Below are 19411 nucleotides of genomic sequence, written 5' to 3'. Positions count from 1 at the left end.
CCTAAGAGGCGGAAGAATTGTGAAGCTCCACAACATGAACAATATTATCTTGGGGTAGCAGCTGAGCTCCACAGAAGGGAATGAATGAAGTAAGACATTTCCACATAATATTGTCGCTCGCTATGGGCCTTGTTAGAGGCGGAAGTGACACCTGTATACATGTCTTTATCTCCGCAGCTGAATCAAAATGAACAGCTAGTTTAAAACTTTTTTCAATGACGATTTCCACATCTTTTTTTACTGATCTAGTACTGATACAGATACTTTTTACATATGTTTGGTTGGGCTTTCGTTGTTCCTCACTAAGACATAGTTGGGTGGTTACAGTCAAATTACGAGATAAAGGATATTGCAAGGTGGTTGCTATAGTTTTCATGGACTTCATTTAAGGGCATAGGTTACTACCATACCTACTTCATAATTACTATAATAACTCTTGTGTACAATGCTAGACTAGGGAGTATCGAATGGGGTCCAAGTAGTATGTGCCCTGGCTATATACACAATACATTAATGTAACTTTTGAGGGTTCAATTCTCTAATGATGCACCAGGCTTGACAGTTCCAAACAACATTTGCTCACTAAGAATCTATTTTATATCCAAGCACTACTGGTAGCCTACGGTAACTGTATTGTTCCCAATCTAATCGGTTGAACCTATTCGTAGCCTTGTGAATTGTATGTGTGAATCAATTTGTTCAGCAACAATACAAAGCTCTATTAGGCTTGGTTACTGCTTCTTATTAGGATTCTGATACATAAGGGCTAGGGGGCTTAAGATCAGATCTTTGGGCATTGTCGGGATGTCGAAAGTGGGTACTAGGGTACTTAGGGTGGTAGAATTAGCATAAGTGGTGCTAATGTTGAGTGTTGTTGCTATGATGTTTATAATTGGTTGCTATGGTGTTTCAAAGAAGTAGTAATGATTCTAGCGTTAGAATTCGTAGTAGTTGTAACTGTAGTGTTTTAATGTTTCCATTCTGTATAGAAAATGAAAAAAATGTCCAAGACAAAAAAAATAAACCTTTAACCAATCCCTCAAAAAGTTTAAAATGTCAAAATGGATTAAGAATAATAAAGAAAATCAATTTAAAAGTGGAATAAAGTTATTCTGTCAAATGTTGCCATGTATTTTCTATGGAGAAGAGGGGCATTATTGCACGTTTTGTAGAACTGTATGATAGATTGCAACTAAAAGTCAAAGCACACATCTCAGTGAGCAATATTTATCAATATTTCACACGCCTATGTGACAGAACGTTTTGGGAGAACTGTGTGCTGGGAATGCTTTGTGCGATATGGTAATATTGATACTGATCAGCAAGTAAACTTAACTTGTTGACGAGGAGATATGCATTAACCATTACAATAATTGAATCAACACATTAACTAGCAAACATTTCTATCCCAACAGGATTTTGTTCAGGAAAAGACTTGATGGCAAAAGATGGATCTTCTTCTCAGGTAATTGGGCTGACAAGAATGTGTCTCCGAAGTCCCCATAATGTCCAACATGCCATGGTCAAGGGGACAAATAAGCAACAATTAGAAGTTTTTTTGTATCGCTGAATAAATATGCACTGGGAACTGACGCTTCCTCCTTCACCAAAGCTGTTTAATGGTCCTCTCCCTCTCTCAGTATCATAAATACAGATATGTTATTGTTCCAGTGAGTTTGTACATACACAGAAATCACACAATGGGGACTTGTTAGTGAACAGAAAACAACATGGCCTCAAATGGGGAACTGTCAAAGAGAGAAGAGAGACAGCAAGAGCAACAGATTAAGGATGAGACAGATAAATGAAGACGGTCTCTCTGGATGGCAAAGACTTGTGATGATATAGTGAGGATTGGGGATGAAGGCTGAACGAGTATGTCTTGATGGCGCTCACTTCAGGCTACAAAGGCTAGATAATGGTTTCAGAGGTCCCTGTGTGTTTACGGGGGGGCTTGATGTTGAGGCAGTAGCAAGGTGTTAACGGGAAGAAATAAACTATCACTTCTTGGTTAAACAATTGTCGTGTTTTTTGGCAGGGTTTCCAGGAAGGCCCGTATCAGTCAGGGAGTATGGACTCTGTATCATAGACTCCAAGTCAGCTCTGGAAGTCTTTTAAGCCTGTCACCAGGAGTATTCAGAGCTCCGATTAACATTCCTCACCACTGTGCAGACTAGAAATTGAAAACTTTAGGTGCTGGGGAAGAGTGGGGGATTATACCTGCGTGAATGGCTCCAAACTACAGCCATTGTTAGAACAGCTCTGTTGTAATTAGAGGGAGAAATTACTTTGGAAAAAAATAGCTTTGGAACAGCTGGCGACACGTTAACTCTCTCATCTCTAAAAAGTAAGCCTCCCACCCGCTATGAGAAAGCACCTACTACCCCCCCGCCATCATGCCAGGCAAGGAGATGGAGCAGTAATTGCCGTCTTTGTTATGCGATCCAGTGGAAGCTGTACTAGCAGAACCTGAAATATCTATTGTGACATCATACATGTAGGGGGATCTTTACATGGGAACAGGCTGTATGAACTTCACAGACATGGTTCTCAAGACTTGTAGAGAAACATTTAAAAGTTGCTTTTATGCAACAGGTAGTCATTACCTTTGAATATAATCATTAAAGGAGGTTTTTTTTCTGTAAACCCTGTAGGACCATTATCCAAACTATGAACCATTCCCTGGAGCGATAAAGTGTTACTTTCTTCATTCAAGACTTGTTTAAGACAAGGCTAGGCAGCAATGGGAAATGTTTGCAATGTATCTTGCATCTACTTTTTACCTTTGATCTGAAAGTATGTTCATGTTCAAGAACAGTAGACTGCTAGGCTTATGCTTGTGTCTAAATGCACAGTGGTTTATTTTGAATCTTATATTCTACATAATATTTTAGAGTTACACTTTGGCCTGTTCTTTTTGGACATGAGGCTGTCTTCCCAGAATTCAGAATCCTTATGTTTGGTGAGGTGCAAAAGGTGCTGTATAAAAAAGCAGGTACAAAACTACCATGTCCATTCTTGCAGCCTGAAGCAATTGTTTTTACCTTAAGACAGACACATAAGCTTATCCTGATAGTAACTTTTCTACCCTCTTTCAAATAGTGTTGATTCCCTCTTACTTCTGGGTGATAAATGTAGCAGAGAGAGTAGTTTGACAAGAGAAAAAAACAGCCACATAGTTCCCAGATTGCAATCGTTATTTCAGTTTCCCTACTCACCTTGATGCCAACATAGTCTAGGGGGATGATGGGTCTCTCCAGCGAGGGCAAGCTGGCCTCATCTAAAGGCTCTCCCACCATCACTTTGGTTGCCACATTGATAAAGTCCACGCCGATTGTTTTTGATACAAAAGGGAAAGAGCGCGACGCCCGCAGATTACACTCTATCACCTAAAAAAGGTACAAAACAAACACTGTCAATTCAAAACGACACCCATGCAAAGAAACACATTGGCTAGGGCTTTTTTTTTTTTTTTTAAAACACTCAAGGCCGATATGTCAAATACCAACGCACAAACATACTGGAAAAAGAGTCAGCTTATATATTTGCACATTTCCTGTGTGTGTGTGCTGTAGCATCAAAACTGAATGCAACGCCATTAATCATAAAATCCATCCAACTTTGCAAATAATTTGAAGCACAAGGTGATTTGAGTAAGTGAGTAAATTGCATTTGCTGCAACCAAGTGTGAAAATGTCGATCTATCATTTAGTCATACATCCGAGAAATATAACCTACCATGACATCATTGCCTTTCACCAGAAACTGAGTGTTGAAGGGGCCCGAAATTTCAAATGCTTGCGCAATTTTCTGGGTAGCAAACTTAACCTGAGAGCAATGAAGAAATAACACACACAAACACAATATTAATGATGCTGAATTCAACTTTTTCTTCCATCAATACCTGTTTAATCACAAAAGGCAATTTTGTTACATCATGTAGATTGTCTTTTAAATGCACACAGCATGAGTGAAACTGCTGGTTTCCAATCAAATATCAATATGGTCATTGAAAAATAATGGTATGATTTGTACAGTTTGAATGTGGATACTAAGAAGGACTTTACCTTTTCTAGCGCCCCCTGGCTAACAGTCTGAGTTGGTAGCATCAGAGTAGCATCTCCTGAGTGCACCCCCGCATCCTCCACATGCTCTGTTATGGCATGGACCAGAACCTGGATGCAGTCACAGACACGCAGCTATTATGACACACTCAAAGCATTTGCATGCAGATCAACAGCAATCCCTACTCCAGGCTAGCTTTTTTTTACAGCGTGGTCTGTTATCTAATGAGAATGTTTTTCAGACTTAAGAGGCAGATGGCTTCCAGGCTTGATGTGTTTATCCCTACAGAATGTCACAATGCAAACTAGTTTATGGAAATGCTGTGTCAACATATTGTAAGCCAGTTCAGAAACAGCCAGTGCTGAGTTATGACTTTGAAGAAATGAATAAATTAATTCAGGTCAGATGTGCTCATTTGTTAATGGACTACTTCAGAAACAATGTACGCAGATATGCAAAGTGAAAGATAATTTAACATTTCACCTACAGGAAAGAAGATTTGTATCACTGTGTGTGTGTGTGTGTGTGTGTGTGTGTGTGTGTGTGTGTGTGTGTGTGTGTGTGTGTGTGTGTGTGTGTGTGTGTGTGTGTGTGTGTGTGTGTGTGTGTGTGTGTGTGTGTGTGTGTGTGTGTGTGTGTGTGTGTGTGTGTGTGTGTGTGTGTGTGTGTGTGTGTGTGTGTGTGTGTGTGTGTGTGTGTGTGTGTGTGTGTGTGTGTGTGAGAATGAGCTGCCGTGTCATTAGCTCATTTAAACTGCTGCTAACCACAGCATTCATTAGCCCCCTTCAGATAGAGCTTGTAATTAATACGTATTATCTCAGACTTTTCCACTCTCCCACACATACGCGAACACACACTTACAGTCACACATAGTCTGGCCGGGAATAATGAGGCCTGTTTGGTATTCAATGAATGGACAGCTTGTTAATGTGATACTGAAGATAAAGAAAGGGGGGAGCATTCATGGAATGTGGAGAGAAAATCCACCATACAACTGGATTGCCCACGTTCCAAATGACACCCTTGAAATGACTCCCACAGCCCAGACAATAGAAAAAACAGACGGGGCGTTCAGGGCCTAGGTGGTTCTGTCGCCTAATGGAACTAATAATGCTTACAATTATACAGTTGTAGAAGTTTCCAATACTGACTCACTGTGAAGGGACTGAAACTTTGTTGAATAGAATACATCTGAATGTGAGGATCCATGTGTCGTGTTCAAATCTTATTTGGCCATTTAAGTTTTCTATATCCTTCCTAGATACATTTCTGCCTGACGTTTCTTTCAAACTTCAGGCAGAATAAGAGAAACAGCATGTTTGCATATATTTTTTGCAGGTATTTAGTAACCTGCAGAATAATTTGAGGATCGCCTCCAGACATGAGACGTATACAAATACAGTGCTTTAAGTCATAACCTTTGTTCGATATAAATTTCACACAAAAAGTCAGTTACCTTATTAAAAACGGTCTAATATGCACCCACTCCTACTCCCTCATTGGCCAAAAATGATTCTCATACTACTGAAAAGTGTAATTTCAGTTTTTGTTCTCACGTTTCAACATCACACATGTGTAAGAGGTGCATACTCAGACATTCATGCTCAAACATGTATGTGTTAAAGTTTAGGGCTGAAGAACGTACCACTGTCCGCAGATGAGTTTGAAAACCAGCTTCTTGACACTTCCTTCTCATCCAATGTTGGACATACTATGCATAGTATGGTATATTCTATATACTAACACTAACATATTCTAGATACTAACATCCATCTGTTGAGAATGAGACCTGTGTCTCAATGCGATTCCTGATATAAATAAGTCAGATAAAATAAAAAAAAGATATGTACCAATTTCCAAATGTTATGACATTTAAAAGACTGTTCCCAATGTTGGTTTTCTTTATATTCTAATGATTCTGTAACTATATTGTAGCATATGTACATGTTTTAGAGCAGAGCAGAATCATACTTTGAGAAAAAACACAAAGAAAATGACAAATCTGTGATGCATGTCAATCAGATAAAACCAGTTTGTTGAACAAGAATCATTTCAAAATGCCATAAACTGATCTAATTTAAAATGAAAAATTAATTGAGTATCACCACTATCCAGCATTTTGCTTTTAGTGTATTCCATTCTCCCAATCCTAGCTGTCTGTGCTGTAATGTATTTTCACTGAAGATAAATTAGATTACTTCCACTTTATTCATCTTCGGGGTCAATACCTCTCCATTTAAACTGAAAAATAATGGAGCACTGAATAATGCAAGGCTACAGATGAATAACAATACTGTTCACGAAAATATGGTCAAACACGGTGTCAATATGAATCAAAGCAGACCACAAATAAGGTTGTTTTCCACGCTGTTACACTTTGCATTATGTTAACTTACAAAGAATATGCAGACTCTCCTAACAAGCATATTCTAAATAAAACCACACGCCTATATACGTATCTTTTGATGCCAGGAGTATTTATTGCAGGCAGACAATAATTATATGTCTGGGGCATGTTGTATATTTAACCTGCATTAGCACGGCGTCTTGCATTAATGGGATGGCACCACTCCAATAAGCAGAATCAGGCAAAAGCTCCTATGGCGACACAGATCCTACAGTAAAGTGTTACCTTGCCGTCTCTGGCCACAGCATCCATCTCCACCTCCCTGGCACCACAGATGAATTTGGTGATGACCACTGGATGCTCCTAGAAGAAAGACAACAGGATGGTTAGTGATCAATGAATGAAGAGGAAAAATAACTCTTAAAAAAGTAAAGTAAACTTTTATTAGAAGCTTTTTGCATGAATACAGGAACATGTATGCGTTGCTCAGCTAAAGCAATCAATGAGGGGTTCTTTTTAGCATTCCATAATAAATGATTGTTACCTGATCCCAATCCATCCAATTCCTTGCTTTGAACTATTGGTAAAATAATTGACCATGTTTGAAGAAGAAACACCTTAACGAAAGCTTTCTTATTTCAATGGGTCATATATTTCAAACTAATTTAATTTGCTGCGAGAGATGACACACACATTTTTAATTATGACAGCTACTGTATATCAATTTGAGAAAATTGATATATTATATTTGATGCCCTTCAATTACAACTTTAGTATTAAAATTGCCAAATCTGACATGGACATTAGCAGCCTTAAATGAAAGCCCAAAGGCATCAGCTTCACTTGATGGTCATTTATTTCCATTGGGTCCGATGTGCTGGAGTACATAACCAAAACCAAATTGTTACTATACCATTATTGTGGGCGCCATTAATGTCTGAAAGGGATAATTTGTGTTGTTGATTTAATAAAATTTTTGATTTGTTATACTTTGGTATTGGTCTTTTTATATATATATATATATATTATTTATTTTTTGGTCAATAATGTGTTGGATCAGTTGGGTCACATGGGTGGCACTCAAAGTAAATATAATCACCTGTTTACCTGTGTGTGGATGACAGGGTGAGAGGGTCCCATTCTTTTTTATTTTTTTGTTTTGTTGTTTGTCAAAACTGTTGATAACTCGGGTATACAGACTATATGCTTTTAAGTGTTATAATAAGCCAACCATTTTCCTTCACATTGTGAATATGTTGAAAGAGTTGAATGTGACACAATGATATTAATATAACTTTCTAAACATTTTTGAAATCACCATTATATCCTTGCTTTGGTCAGGGTTCATACACTTTTCCACCAATGATTTTCCATGACTTCTCCATGACCGTTACCAAATTTTCCATGACCAAAAAAATTACTCTTTCTTACCATTGAAACATTTTTATTTTAACATGGTAAGCTGGAAAATAAGGTCTGCATATGAAACATGTTGTGCCTATCTAAAACAAATCAAATAGTAGGCTTACTAGCTCCTACAGACTAAAGCCACTGTAGACTAGAGGGCGTGATTGTAAAAATCTCTCACCAGCAAAATACCTCGTCAGTTAAATGCCATTTTACGTTTCATTACTAAACGATACAGTATTTATTATCGTTATAGTATTACTATTTTGGAGATTAGATAAAATATAAATTATATTTGATGCAACTTTGGTTACATTTCCATGACTTTTCCAAAACTTTGGGAAAGAAATTGTTTTCCATAACTTTGCATTTCCATGACTTTTCCAGGTTTGTAATGACCGTAGGAAACCTGTTTGGTGCATTAAAACAGTCATAAAGGCATGTGTGTGTGTGTGCTTCTATTCCCAGGTAGGGGCCCTTTGAGGGGCCAGGTGCCCCTAAGCAACATAGGGCTTCAGTGAAGGAGAGAGGCGCACACACACACACAATACTAGCCAACAGCCATGACAGCTCGTAGCATCAGTTAATTGAAAGCAGAGGGAGAACACAACAGGAAAACATGAGTCTGAGAGTGTGTGTGTGTGTGTGTGTGTGTGTGTGTGTGTGTGTGTGTGTGTGTGTGTGTGTGTGTGTGTGTGTGTGTGTGTGTGTGTGTGTGTGTGTGTGTGTGTGTGTGTGTGTGTGTGTGTGTGTGTGTGCGTGTGTGTGTGTGTGTGACAGAGTGATGACTCAACCTCACAGCTAATGCAATAAAATACAAGGCAAGTGATAAATGAAGATCCAAGCTGTGACTTATGGAGGCAATATGAGTTAATACCGATCTCACCTGGGACACCTGAGTGGCTTCCTCCAAGAAGCGTTTCATCTCCTCCTCTCCGTACACAACGTTCATCGCAGAGCCGCTGGTGAGATGCGAGAAGGAGAGAGAGAGAGAAGAGTGACGGAGAGAAAACAAAAGGCCACAGAAGAGGAAGAGAAGCAAGCTAACAGGAGAACACACAAGCTTCAAATGATCGTTCGAAACACTCATTATCTCTGCGTTGCATCACCATTACCATCGGGAACGAGGTCTGGAAACAGTCAAAAATAAGCAGCGAAAGAGAGAGAGAGAGAGAGAGAGAGAGAGAGAGAGAGAGAGAGAGAGAGAGCTATTTAGGTCGAAAAGCACTCCAGGCTCTTGAAAACAACTTCAGAACTGAGTCATTAAAAAACAACAGATTTAGGCTAGTTTTGTTGTGCTTGTTGTTGTTTTTGATTTGAGTCTGCTCGCTGGGCTTTCCTCCTGTGAGAAAGAGGACAGAGGAAGGCCAGCAGCTTGGGTCACATCTTTGCTCTTCAGCTGAGTGTGGCTCAGAGGCAGACATATGTCCAACCCCAAAGATGAATACTACTGACCCTTCCTTTGAGCACCAGCCACAGAAGATTCTTATGAAATGATATTCAGGCAAATCTTTAACTCGGATGCCACCTAGTTTCTGCATGACTGTCCAAATTAATAATCTCTTTAGGAGAGATTAGTCATTCTGTATTTTATGTTATTAGAAGTAAAAGTGTCAGAAACAGGGATCATGCATGTCTGGTTGGTTCTGTGTTTTGACAGCTAAATTCAATACAACATAATCATATTCATGTTTTGTTTTTTTAGATTGCATTCCGGCAAATTCATGTTGGCAATGATTGATTCAGAAGGGCCGGACTGAATCTGAATCCTCATGTCAAATATCAACAACAGGTATGCTTGTCAATATATTCTAGGATAACAAAGGTCCATACACAGCATAACAATAACACCAGGGTTAGTGTGCGACATTTTATAAATGTCTCGAATGAATTATGTAGGCGGAGGTTTTCTTTACACTGGGGCCATGTTGTGGGTTGAATAACCTTCCATGTAACATTGAGTCTTTTGGGGGCGAAGAGGGGCTTATAGCAGACATGATGGGGCTCTTCTTTGGAACAGTGTAAGAAATATATAGTGATTTTTGAAAAGACACAAGGGATTTATTTTCCTTCCTAGTTTAGTTTCTTATCTTTAATGTGTTGAGCTTTTTTTTTTGTCTTTGGCTTCAAACAACAATGTTTTTCCACTTTGACAGATTTGTTTTGTCTCATAACAGTTATGTTATACAGTTATACAGTGGGGCAAAAAAAGTATTTAGTCAGCCACCAATTGTATAAGTTCTCCCACTTAAAAAGATGAGAGGCCTGTACTTTTCTCTCACAGACCTGTAACTTCTTCTTTAGAGCCTCCTCTGTCCTCCACTCGTTAACTGTATTAATGGCACCTGTTTGAACTCGTTATCAGTATAAAAGACACCTGTCCACAACCTCAAACAGTCACACTCCAAACTCCACTATGGCCAAGACCAAAGAGCTGTCAAAGGACATCAGAAACAAAATTGTAGACCTGCACCAGGCTGGGAAGACTGAATCTGCAATAGGTAAGCAGCTTGGTGTGAAGAAATCAACTGTGGGAGCAATTATTAGAAAATGGAAGACATACAAGACCACTGATAATCTCCCTCGATCTGGGGCTCCACGCAAGATCTCACGCCGTGGGTTCAAAATGATCACAAGAACGGTGAGCAAAAATCCCAGAACCACACGGGGGGACCTAGTCAATGACCTGCAGAGAGCTGGGACCAAAGTAACAAAGGCTACCATCAGTAACACACTACGCCGCCAGGGACTCAAATCCTGCAGTGCCAGACGTGTCCCCCTGCTTAAGCCAGTACATGTCCAGGCCCGTCTGAAGTTTGCTAGAGAGCATTTAGATGATCCAGAAGAGGATTGGGAGAATGTCATATGGTCAGATGAAACCAAAATAGAACTTTTTGGTAAAAACTCAATTTGACGTGTTTGGAGGAGAAAGAATGCTGAGTTGCATCCAAAGAACACCATACCTACTGTGAAACATGGGGGTGGAACCATCATGCTTTGGGGCTGTTGTTCTGCAAAGGGACCAGGACGACTGATCCGTGTAAAGGAAAGAATGAATGGGGCCATGTATCGTGAGATTTTGAGTGACAACCTCCTTCCATCAGCAAGGGCATTGAAGATGAAATGTGGCTGGGTCTTTCAGCATGACAATGATCCCAAACATGTTGCCCAGCGACAGCCCCAAAACATCACTGCTCTAGAGGAGATCTGCATGGAGGAATGGGCCAAAATACCAGCAACAGTGTGTGAAAACCTTGTGAAGACTTACAGACAACGTTTTACCTCTGTCATTGCCAACAAAGGGTATATAACAAAGTATTGAGATTAACTTTTGTTATTGACCAAATACTTATTTTCCACCATAATTTGCAAATAAATTCTTTAAAAATCAGACAATGTGATTTTCTGGATTTTTTTTTCTCATGTTGTCTCTCATAGTTGAGGTATACCTAGGATGAAAATTACAGGCCTCTCTCATCTTTTTAAGTGGGAGAACTTTCACAATTGGTGGCTGACTAAATACTTTTTTGCCCCAATAATCTTTATTTTCACCACCAAATCCTGATTTCATGGTATCTTCCAATTCCCAAAAAAGTGAGCGAAGTCATTTTGATTCTTATGATTATTATTTCATACCCACACAGGCTTGATTTGACATCAATAGGAATTCCTCAGAACACCTATGCATTTTAATTTCACTCAGCACTTGTAAACAGTGAAGAAATGTGAAACTTTTCAGATCTTGAAGCTATGGTTAGACAGTGTGTTAAAAAAGTTGCTTGGCACCAATAGAAAGTAGCTACAACTGATTGCTTGTGCATATCATTACACAGCTGAATCTGGTGGTGTTAGAATGTCAAAGAAAATATACTTGTTATATTCGAAAGATGAAAGAGTTAGGGATGCAAATAATACATGACGTGAATATATTTTAAGGCTAAATTCTTCAAACTTCGTGAGTTTTGGTGTGGATGTGTGTCTATGCTTTTAACTGTTTAAAAAAAAGACGCTTTAATCTGGCAAGGAAGAGAGTGTTTGCTGAGGAAATGTGTGTTTTTATGCATATGTACCGAGGCTGAAGAGAACATTCAAAAACCATTAACAACTATGTCAAAGGGGAAGAGTGAAAACGCATTGGGGATGGGGAAAGATCAGAGGGAGTTCACCGTACGCTGAGGAGGAGAGATGGGGGAGGGGGAGGAGAGAGAGGGGAGGAGAGTCATCCTCATTAACAGTATCCAACAGAGGTTAACAAAAAGTAGGTGGTAGAAATTTAAATTGCAAATTATAACAAACTATAATATAAATAAACTATATTGCTAATGGCATAATTGTGGTTATTTTAATATTGGAGGACTAGATTTTTCCTTTCATGAATTACATAACTTTGATTTTCAGTAGTTTGATGAGACCTAGTGCATGACACTCATATTTATAACAACATCCAGGCTGATTTAAACCCATAAGAAGTCCAACCTCTGCTGAATGATGATGGGTCTCATCATGATATCTGCTGGGCAAAAGTGTCACTGCAAGTGTTAACGAGCTATAAAATGAATAAAGTCACTATAACTAACATTGTATTTTACTCAGTAAGCAATAAGTCTGTTAATTTGTTTTTAAGAAAGTACATTTTTCTTTCAAGCCTCAGCCGACAAGGACTGTACTATTTTCATACTTCACAATACCCTTTATTGGCTAAAAAAATAAATAATAGAAAACAAATGATGTGAAAGTTATCTGCCCTTACTGTTTATATTAAATTGTATTTTATTATTGGTTATTGTTTGAGTTAGGTGTTAAAGTTACCTGAGAACATAGGAGGGCCGCAGCAGACAGGGATAGCCCACCTGGTCGGCGAAGGAAAGGGCATCTTCCTGGGAAGGGAGAGAACAGCAAAGCAGATGTTGGAAATGTATTTATAATTCTAATTAACTGAGATAGAGCATGTGCAGGATGTTACAAATCCTCCAGAATTTGCATATTTGAATTCTGATGACGTGGCATATAAACCTTGGCTTTAAACTAATTGTCTCTCTTTGACACATAAAGATGTAAACATTTAGTAAAATGTGTAAAAAAAACTGAGGTAAGTGCAAGACAAATATTGAACAAGCTTAAGCAATTGAAAAAAGTTTGAAATGTAAACACATTTAATTCAAAATCTACTTTGACAGAGGTACAGACAGAAGTGGAAAACCAATTTTAGCAAATATAAAAGCATTGTGTCGAACAAAACAAAAGCATTTAGTAAAACAAACTGTAAACATGGCTTTTAAAAGAGGACAGAAATGTGGTTGATCAATGGCCAGGAAAGCTTCTTCATCTTCTTCATCATCATCATCATCATCATCACCACCACCTTTATCATGCATCACCAGTCTTTCAACCTATATGCAACTCTGTGTATTTATCATATGTTTGAATGCTGTATGATTACAGCCACTTGAGAAAGAAAACAAAGAATCAATATCAAATCACTGGTGTGCTTCGCCCAATAACAAACCCTCGTATACAGCAATGCCCACTTTACCCATTCCCTACAATTACACTACAGACATTTTAAAGGCTTCAAGAAAAAAAGGCTTACTCCAATGTCTGCCAAAAACAAGACTTATCAAAAGAGCAAAAAGGAGAGTATAAGTGCTCCAACAGTCAGAAAAAATTGATTCAATTCATCTCCCTTTTGATTTGCTTTTCTTCCTTTCAGTTCACAGGAATGAGAGAAGAAAGAGTACAAGTCGTGGAAGGAGTGTAGCGGAGAGAAAAAAGGCTGTTTGTCCTGATCATCATCATCATCATCATCATCATCATCATTATCATCATCGCTCTTTCTGTCCTCTCCATCTCTCTGCAGGTCGAGCCTCCCTCGCTATCATTACCCACTGTTCCCTCGCCAGGTGGGATGCCATTACCAAACACAAAATAGCTTCCCAGAGACGCGGGAACCTTTTCCCCACGGCTCTACTAGAGTTATTCCAGCCCAATAAAAACAAACTGTTTCTTCAAGATGGGAAATAGAATATGTAGGTAGGCTCTGGAGAGGCGCACAACTGTGTGTGACGGCTAATCGTTCCTCAGCGGTATCTGAATACAGGAGCAACGCTGGGGGACACATTTCAGTGTTGGCTGTGGACATTTCAGTGCTCCACATGTTCCACAGAGGGGTCTGACAATGCCTCGTTCTGATGTAGCCGCCAGCTAAGTGAGAGGGCCAAACAGAAAAATAAAAGCTAAACATAAAGTAAATGGTGTGGCTAAATGCTCCAAGAAAAAGTTCTAACACTAAGGCGACATGTTTGTCTGTAGGGAAAGGTGTGACGTTGTAACTAAACTGTTACAATGTTTTTTGTGGAAAAACCAGATAACTGGTGCTTTGGATACTCAAACGCAGATATGTCAGGTGCTCTTTGATAAATGGGGAAAATACAAGAAGAAAATGAAGGCACTATAAAGTGATTGATGATTTAGTCACTGCAATAATATATATTTTTGACATACCCTTATTCATTGCTACTTGTTCATGCATGTTGAAGTGCCTGGGTTGCATGCATCGTTGTTAACCCAGTATATGAATACAAATAAAATACATTTTTAAAAAAAAGCTACTTTTCAGCCCAAATATCTGGGCAAGTAAACTGTCCACATGTATTTGGAAAGACTTTAAATTGTTATTGATATCATTGATATCACAAGACATTTAGGAGAATGTTTTTATACAATATGTTTTCTATATTATCTAGGGTTTGTCTCGTGAAGATAAAAAATCTCTTACACATTTGGCCAAGAACAGAAGAAATATAAAAAATGTGCTGAACCTAATTTCCCTGAACTAACATTCTCGAAGCTCCCGAGTATATATATATCCTTTTCTGGTGCAAACACTGTCACTGTTACCCAGGGAAATCATCCTTTTACTTTATTACTCTTGCTAACAGATAGCCTGCAAAAACACATGAGCGGACAAACAACTCAAACTCACAACACAGATAAAAAAACATCGTGCCACAATCAATAAAACACCCCCCGCACTATCCATTGTTTATTAGTTTCCTCTCACCAGGGAGCTGAGGGCCCTCCATGGAGCTTGGGCCACCTCGAGGTCATCTAGTATCTGGGAGAAGACGGAGCGTTCCTCGGCGCGGTCGATCTGCAGGGGGCTTGTCCCCAGGATCTTCACCCCACTGAGGTGCAGCGGGACGGCCAGGTTGTTGGGGATCTGGCCCCCGACTGACACAATGCTGCCAGAGCAACCCTGGCGAGGAGATGAGGGGAGAGAAGACGAATGTGAGGGGAGAACAGCAGGTAAAACAAGAAGGGGGAGGAGAACGGAAAGGATAATAGAATACAATTGTAAAGTCTTGGGCTACTTCCAAATGTAAAAACACATAGGGCTGCACACTGTGTGCGTGCGTGCGTGCGTGCGTGCGTGCGTGTGTGTGTGTGTGCTCACTCAGGCTGACACAAGCATTACTATCCTTGTGGGGACATACATCTGTTTATACAGTCACGTGTGGGGACTCGCCTCCCTTATGGGGACATAATGGAAGGGAATCATTCCTTTTAGGGTGAATACTTGGTTAGGTTTTGGGTTAGGGTAAGGCATGTGTTGGTTATGGTTAAGGTTAGGATAAGTCTCCAGGAAATGTATGTAAGTCAATGTCATGTCCCCTGAAGTGATGTATACATGGTATGTGTGTGAGAACAATAGGTGTGTTCCTTTTATTAACAGTTGATCCAGAGGGGATGCCGTTACTATGGCAATGCCAGGTTGTATCTCTTCATTATTCATGGTTCTGCTCGCTTGCTCCTGTCCAGGGTTTATCTTTATGTTGTAATGCCGTATTTATTTATCACACACACACACACACACACACACACACACACACACACACACACACACACACACACACACACACACACACACACACACACACACACACACACACACACACACACACACACACACACACACACACACACACACACACACACACACACACACACACACACACACACACACACACACACACACACACACACACACACACACACACACACACACACACACACACACACACACACACACACACACACACACACACACACACACACACACACACACACACACACACACACACACACACACACACACACACACACACACACACACACACACACACACACACACACACACACACACACAGAGAGACAGACAGAGAGACAGACAGACGGGACTGCTGTAGCTGTGAGAGAGGGATTGATGGTAATGCTATCACCCTGAACAAACAACCGCTTAATCACACTGTGATCCCGCAGCGACTTTAGCTGGATTTACATTAGAACACAAACACACCGATATCAACAAACATGTACACCGAAAACATCAGGGAAATAGCTGCTGTTCACGCCCTTGAGCATGTTTTCAATCTTTGGGGTCAGACGGGCTACAAGCACACAATGGTGGAGCATTGGGCAGGAATAATGTATCCTTTTATACATGTTATAATATATCATGTCTTGTATGTGAAAACACATCTTCATACAAAAAATGTGTTTCAATGTATATTGATTTAGTATTACTCGAATCAAAAAAGGTACTACATTATTACTACAATCATTCTGTTATCATTATTTTTATTTGAAAATGGTGGGACTGTATTACAAAGTGCCTGCATGATACTAGCTACGTACAGATCAAATACCTTAGAATCTGTGTGACAAACTGCCAAATGTACATTTCAGAAAAGTATACAGGAGGACGCATTTTTTCAATGTCTGTAAATAAAATAAACTTTCTGCAAGGAAGTCAAAGCCTCACAGTGATTTTAAACTCCAACCTATGAATTGATTTACCCTTACAGCTATTCTGCAAGCAACCGTGAGTGTTACAGACATTGAAAAAGCATAACGAACCCCACACTCCTGTTACTACAGAAAGCTAGGCTCTTAAATCTTGGGTTAGAGAGGCATTACAAGTGTCCCAATAAGGAGTGTTCCCAGTGGTTGTAGTGCTTGGAGATAAGGCAGAAAAAGCTGCATGCTAAATAAGTTTACATACATGCATATAAATCCACATAATGGTTTAGAAAAATAAATGGTTATGTGTATTTCATGCCACTCCGAGCTGGGAATGTATTGTATTTATTTATATCTGCATCTGCTGGACAGCTGCTTTTAAGGCTCTGGATGATAATTGGCCCTGGTCATACTGGCAATGGTTTGTTTCTACTTAAAAAAGAAAAAAGAAAACGTACTCTTGACCAGTAAAACCACGTCAGAAAGCTTTAGTTAGGAAAGTGATGTGCATGCTATGTACCAGTCAAATACATTTGTAATAATCTTTGGCTGATATTGTCTCTAACTTTAACTATTGTTCCCTTCCAAAATGATCTGACCACATTGATAGGATTTGTTTATTTTTTTATAAATATTTAAATGTTTAATACCTCCTACAATGAGGTTATGTTTTAGGTATATACCTGTTAGCCGTATTACAGAAAAAGTACTGGCCCGATGTTCATGAAGGTTGATGGAAGGGTGAAACATAAGCCAAGGAGAAAGTCCTTAAATTGTGATGCAGATCTAAATTACAGGGTTTTTTTTGTTAACACTGTAGGGCATTTGGCCTTGGCAGTGATTTGCGCTCACCGAATCTTTTTCTATTGGATCAATACAACTCTGCCTCTGGGAAGTCTTACATTGATTGCAATGCAATATTTTAACCAAATTCCACTCAATACACATGCAGATGTAAGTAATTATCAGCACTGATAACCCCCTTGATTGATTGGCGATCTGTTTGGGAGAAGGCGACCTAGAGTGCCCTCTCCCAAAGGCCCAGCAAAGGACCGTTGATAAATAAATAAATCATTTAAAAATGTTATTGTCTGCGTGTGTCCTAACCTCCTGTTCGGTGATGTCCAGGATGCGTTCCAGGCTCAGCTCCTCAAAGTAGAGGCGGTCACACTCGTCGAAGTCGGTGCTGACCGTCTCGGGGTTGTGGTTGACCACCACCGTTTTCTTCCCCATCTCCCTCAGAGCTCTGATGCTGGACACCGCGCACCAGTCAAACTCAACACTGCTCCCTGGTGGATTAACACTTTGAGTAAGTTTCACAAATTCAGCATAACTAATATCAACTGCATATAACTACAACCAGTAATACTTTGTTTGAAAATGATGATAGCTTATAGTTGAGCTCACCAATGTGATAGGGCCCACAACCAAGAACCATGATACCCTGGTCTTTAAAGTCCAGATCATTTTCCTGTTGATTGGATGAATGGATGAAACCATTGTTGATGAAGCACTCATGTCATTTATTCTGTTTAAAACTGTTTAAATAGTGGTTATATTTGCCTGTTCTATTAGTTTGATTGATTGACATTATAATGTTAGTAAAATGTGTTTTTCTTTAAGTAGAATCCACGTACCTGGCCATTGTAGGTACAATACAGGTAGTTGGTCATGGCTGGATACTCTGCAGCCAAGGTGTCAATCTGAGAACAGGGATTAGAGGAAATACAGGTCGGTAAAATGTAAAACAAATAAAAATAAAAAAACGTTCTGTACTTTCAGTTCAGCAGATGTTGAAAGATTGAGGACTACTTCTATATAAAGCACAAACACATCCGAGGAAAAAAGCAAAACCTACAATGATCTGATGCTAGTTAAGAGTATTGCCTGTGTAGCCAGAGCCTGATACTGTTCTCACCAAATAATTGTCAAAAACAATTTAAACAAATGTTTAAAGAATCCTGATTTAGAAAATACAAAGATAAATGAACGCAAATATTAAAATTGAAGTAACTCTCTAAATATTTCTGGAAGAGAAATAAGGATGTCAGAACTAATACATTGTTGGTATTACTTCCAATTAGTTGTTCATGTTATGACTTGTAAATTGGGAATTACACTCTAAACAAAACACATGTCAATGCTGCATGAATGGGGAAAGACAGTAGATAGCTCTCACCTTTATGCCCCCTAGATATTTTTAGACTACCCTCATTTACATTAGTGGCCTAGTTTGTCAATGCGTGTGTGTGCGTGTGTATTGATCATTCACTTATCTGAGTGTATCTGACCTCAGTGGAAGCTGCAGTAAGATCCCAGTGAAGCTCACCTGTTTGACCCAGGGTCGGATGCCGTGAGCCAGCCGCAGCTCCCGGGCTGCTCGCTCACTGCAGCCCAGCACCTGACCCAGCTGCTGGTCGGAGAAGCCGTCCTGCTTGGCCTTCAGCAGCAGCTCCTTGGATATTGTCGCACTGTTGGGAAAGTCATATAGTGATGGTAATTAAAAAACCTTCCAAATCCCCACAGTTTCAAATTGAATTAGTTGACTACAACTAAGTGAGATGTCAGGTTTCTCAATGGAGTTCAATAAGAGGGTTGTTTTGAAGGCTTATTTTTTTAAGGATTTAATTTGACTTATTAAGGCATTATGATCACTTCTTAAAGCATTACACTCCATCTGTATTGGAACAGCATTGCTCTTGTCATATTGTGCTGTAACAAAATCTCCCTTAATACCAAAAAAAACCTGTAAGATCTACTTATTCTGATACAAGACTTTGTCTACTGCGAAGT

At 39.4% G+C, this 19411-nt stretch overlaps 1 protein-coding gene across 1 annotated transcript in view; it reads right to left on the bottom strand.

The window, feature by feature from the left end:
• cps1 (carbamoyl-phosphate synthase 1, mitochondrial) overlaps positions 1–19411 on the bottom strand; it is a 69886-nt gene that overhangs the window by 19111 nt on the left and 31364 nt on the right. The window contains exons 22-32 of the mRNA XM_034109301.1: positions 18948–19089; positions 18256–18321; positions 18026–18089; positions 17726–17907; positions 14880–15074; positions 12629–12696; positions 8706–8781; positions 6698–6775; positions 4068–4175; positions 3739–3828; positions 3219–3389 (exon numbers count right to left, since the gene is read on the bottom strand). Of these exons, the coding sequence (XP_033965192.1) occupies positions 3219–3389; positions 3739–3828; positions 4068–4175; positions 6698–6775; positions 8706–8781; positions 12629–12696; positions 14880–15074; positions 17726–17907; positions 18026–18089; positions 18256–18321; positions 18948–19089 (1240 nt within the window). The remainder of the gene's footprint in view (positions 1–3218; positions 3390–3738; positions 3829–4067; positions 4176–6697; positions 6776–8705; positions 8782–12628; positions 12697–14879; positions 15075–17725; positions 17908–18025; positions 18090–18255; positions 18322–18947; positions 19090–19411) is intronic.

This window comes from Pseudochaenichthys georgianus, chromosome 21, assembly GCF_902827115.2.
Source record: "Pseudochaenichthys georgianus chromosome 21, fPseGeo1.2, whole genome shotgun sequence".
NCBI lineage: Eukaryota > Metazoa > Chordata > Actinopteri > Perciformes > Channichthyidae > Pseudochaenichthys > Pseudochaenichthys georgianus.
This window is presented reverse-complemented; position numbering and strand designations above follow the sequence as displayed.